This window comes from Fragaria vesca, linkage group LG3 (genome assembly GCF_000184155.1).
Source record: "Fragaria vesca subsp. vesca linkage group LG3, FraVesHawaii_1.0, whole genome shotgun sequence".
In the NCBI taxonomy this organism is placed as follows: domain Eukaryota; kingdom Viridiplantae; phylum Streptophyta; class Magnoliopsida; order Rosales; family Rosaceae; genus Fragaria; species Fragaria vesca.
The window spans coordinates 8,217,324-8,219,624 of record NC_020493.1 but is presented as its reverse complement, the minus strand read 5'-3'; the positions used below and the strand labels follow the sequence as shown (position 1 = coordinate 8,219,624).

Sequence of the window (2,301 nt, the reverse complement as noted above, 5' to 3'; positions counted from 1 at the left end):
ATTTCCGTGTATATATATATATACAGATTTTCTCAGGTGCGGATGTCCGCATTTATTCTTACGGTGCAGATTTCCACTTTACCCTCACTTTTCAATCGAATTTTCACATCTCCACCGTCTAGTCTTTAAATACTAATGTATAGATCATCTCTGCAAAATTTCAGCCAATTTCGTTTTATTAAGGCACTCAAACTCGATTAAACCAATGGACGAACATAATTCTATCGAACTTGAACCGTTCATGTTTATAACAGAAAAATGCAGTTTTGAGTGCTTTAATGATAACCAAATTGGCTGAAATTTTGCAAGATGATCTATACATTAGTATCTAAATACTAGATGGTGGAGATGTGAAAATTCGATTGAAAAGTGAGTGTAAAGTGGAAATCCGCACCATAAGAATAAATGCGAACATCCGCAGCTGAGAAGGACTGTATATATATATATACCAAAGAGCATACTAGAGGAAAATGCAGATATTGAAGGATTCCTGGCCAGAACAGAACGGCTAACAGGAACTAGGAGGAAATATCTTGTCCCTAGAAACACTATACCTATCCTCGAAGAGCGAAAGGGTAAGTGAACGAGGAGGAGAGCCAACATTAGTGCACCCCAAAATAAGCCAATCTATCAGCCACCATGTTTCTCTTACAGAAGAAATAGTGAAGCTTAGCAATTGACAGTTCATGCTATACTGGAGGTGGTGAACCTCACAATTGCCTGAAGATAAGGTTAAAAAAACTGATACATCTAAATTAGCCACCAAGTAGTATGGTTTAACTTCTGGGTAGCCAGATTTTTGCCACATAGAATATGGTCGCAAAACAGAAACATGAAAGGGTCATCATGTTGTATCTGTTAATCCAATTACACTTGTATACAAGTTACTATAAACCTACCCACATGTTTTAGTTTTCATATTGTAAGCCCCAAATCCAGACAAAAGTATTATCTTGTACAACTCAATTGTATATTTATATACAGACTCCAAATTGTTTACAATCCTGTACTTTCAGAAATAAATTACGTAAAATAGCTTTCACATCAGATCCAAGCAATCTTAGTTATGGACTATACATAATGGCCCCTGTATTCTAGCCTTATCATTCTTCAAGTTCCATCTTGCTACCAACTAAAAACATACCAGTTCTAGCTAAAACCTAAATCTCACCATCTTGCTCCGACCAACCCCAACTCCTCAACAATGGTATACCTGGAGAGAATCTCTAAACCCATATTACCACAAGAAACCATCTTCACTCACCAAAACCAAGTAGCAACCAAACTAAAAAAACACCTAACTCTCAGCCCAGAAGTAGATCAACTCATTTTCACCTCCACCCAACAAACCAAGAATCACCATCCATAACCAATTAATCAATTCACTACTCATTAAGCAATATTAATCTGTAGTGTCCCCATTTATGGGTATCCCCTCACCAACTCCTTATAACTTGTATGAAGATCAGTAACACAAGGAGCCATAATGCCATATTCAATCTCTAAGAGGCATTGCAACAGCAACCTTCCATTATAAAGATTACAATCAATGGATATTGGTGGAACAACCAAATCATTGGAAGCTACTTCTTATGAATCCCCAAATACAGATATAAAGCCCCAATAAGTTGAATTCATGATATGGGTGATTTTCAATCCATGGTTATCTCATTTGTCTCACATCTGTCTTGCCTACCAACTTTAAAACATAATCAAGCAACAACCTTCACTTCCATTACATTAACACACACATAAAATGGGAAGATAAGCAGGTGCATAATAAAGATATATATAACGGCTAGGAAACTTGAAATCTTTGCTTGTAATAAATATGAAAGAGGGACAACTCACTCCTGGTGAAGGAGAGAACTGGTAGTTTCCTCACAGCCAACTCCATCATCAATCACTGTGTTTCTTCCACCAGGCTCCCAGTCCCAGGTCCTGACTACCTTATCTTTGCTGCTATTTCGTAAGTGCCACTGACATTGGTTTTAAATTTCAAAACAGCCCTTATTGGAGCTTCAAGAAGTTTATTCTGGAATTGGTGAAAACAGTAGGACTGTAGGACCGACTCGATGGGTCATTTTCCTGCACATTATAACAGAGAAAATGAATTTAATACCATATGGTAAGAAATTAAGAATGAATGAAGATTAATTGTGTCACTAGAATAAATGTGTCCTACTGTATGGATAGCATCAAGAGGTTCAATTTCTTGTTTAGAGTATTCACCCAACTCTGCTAAGAGTGTGACATTATACCAGTGTTGATTTAAAGTTCATCAAAGTTGGGTTGCAGCAA

The 2,301-nt window shown here is 37.0% G+C and overlaps 1 protein-coding gene across 1 annotated transcript in view; it reads right to left on the bottom strand.

Moving 5' to 3' along the window:
• The window catches only part of LOC101314352, a 6,226-nt gene extending 4,300 nt beyond the window's left edge, over positions 1-1,926 (bottom strand). Inside the window, exon 1 of the mRNA XM_004293956.1 lies at positions 1,852-1,926. Within this exon, the coding sequence (XP_004294004.1) occupies positions 1,852-1,900 (49 nt within the window). The 5' untranslated portion in view covers positions 1,901-1,926. The remainder of the gene's footprint in view (positions 1-1,851) is intronic.
• Between the last annotated feature and the right edge of the window lie 375 nt (positions 1,927-2,301).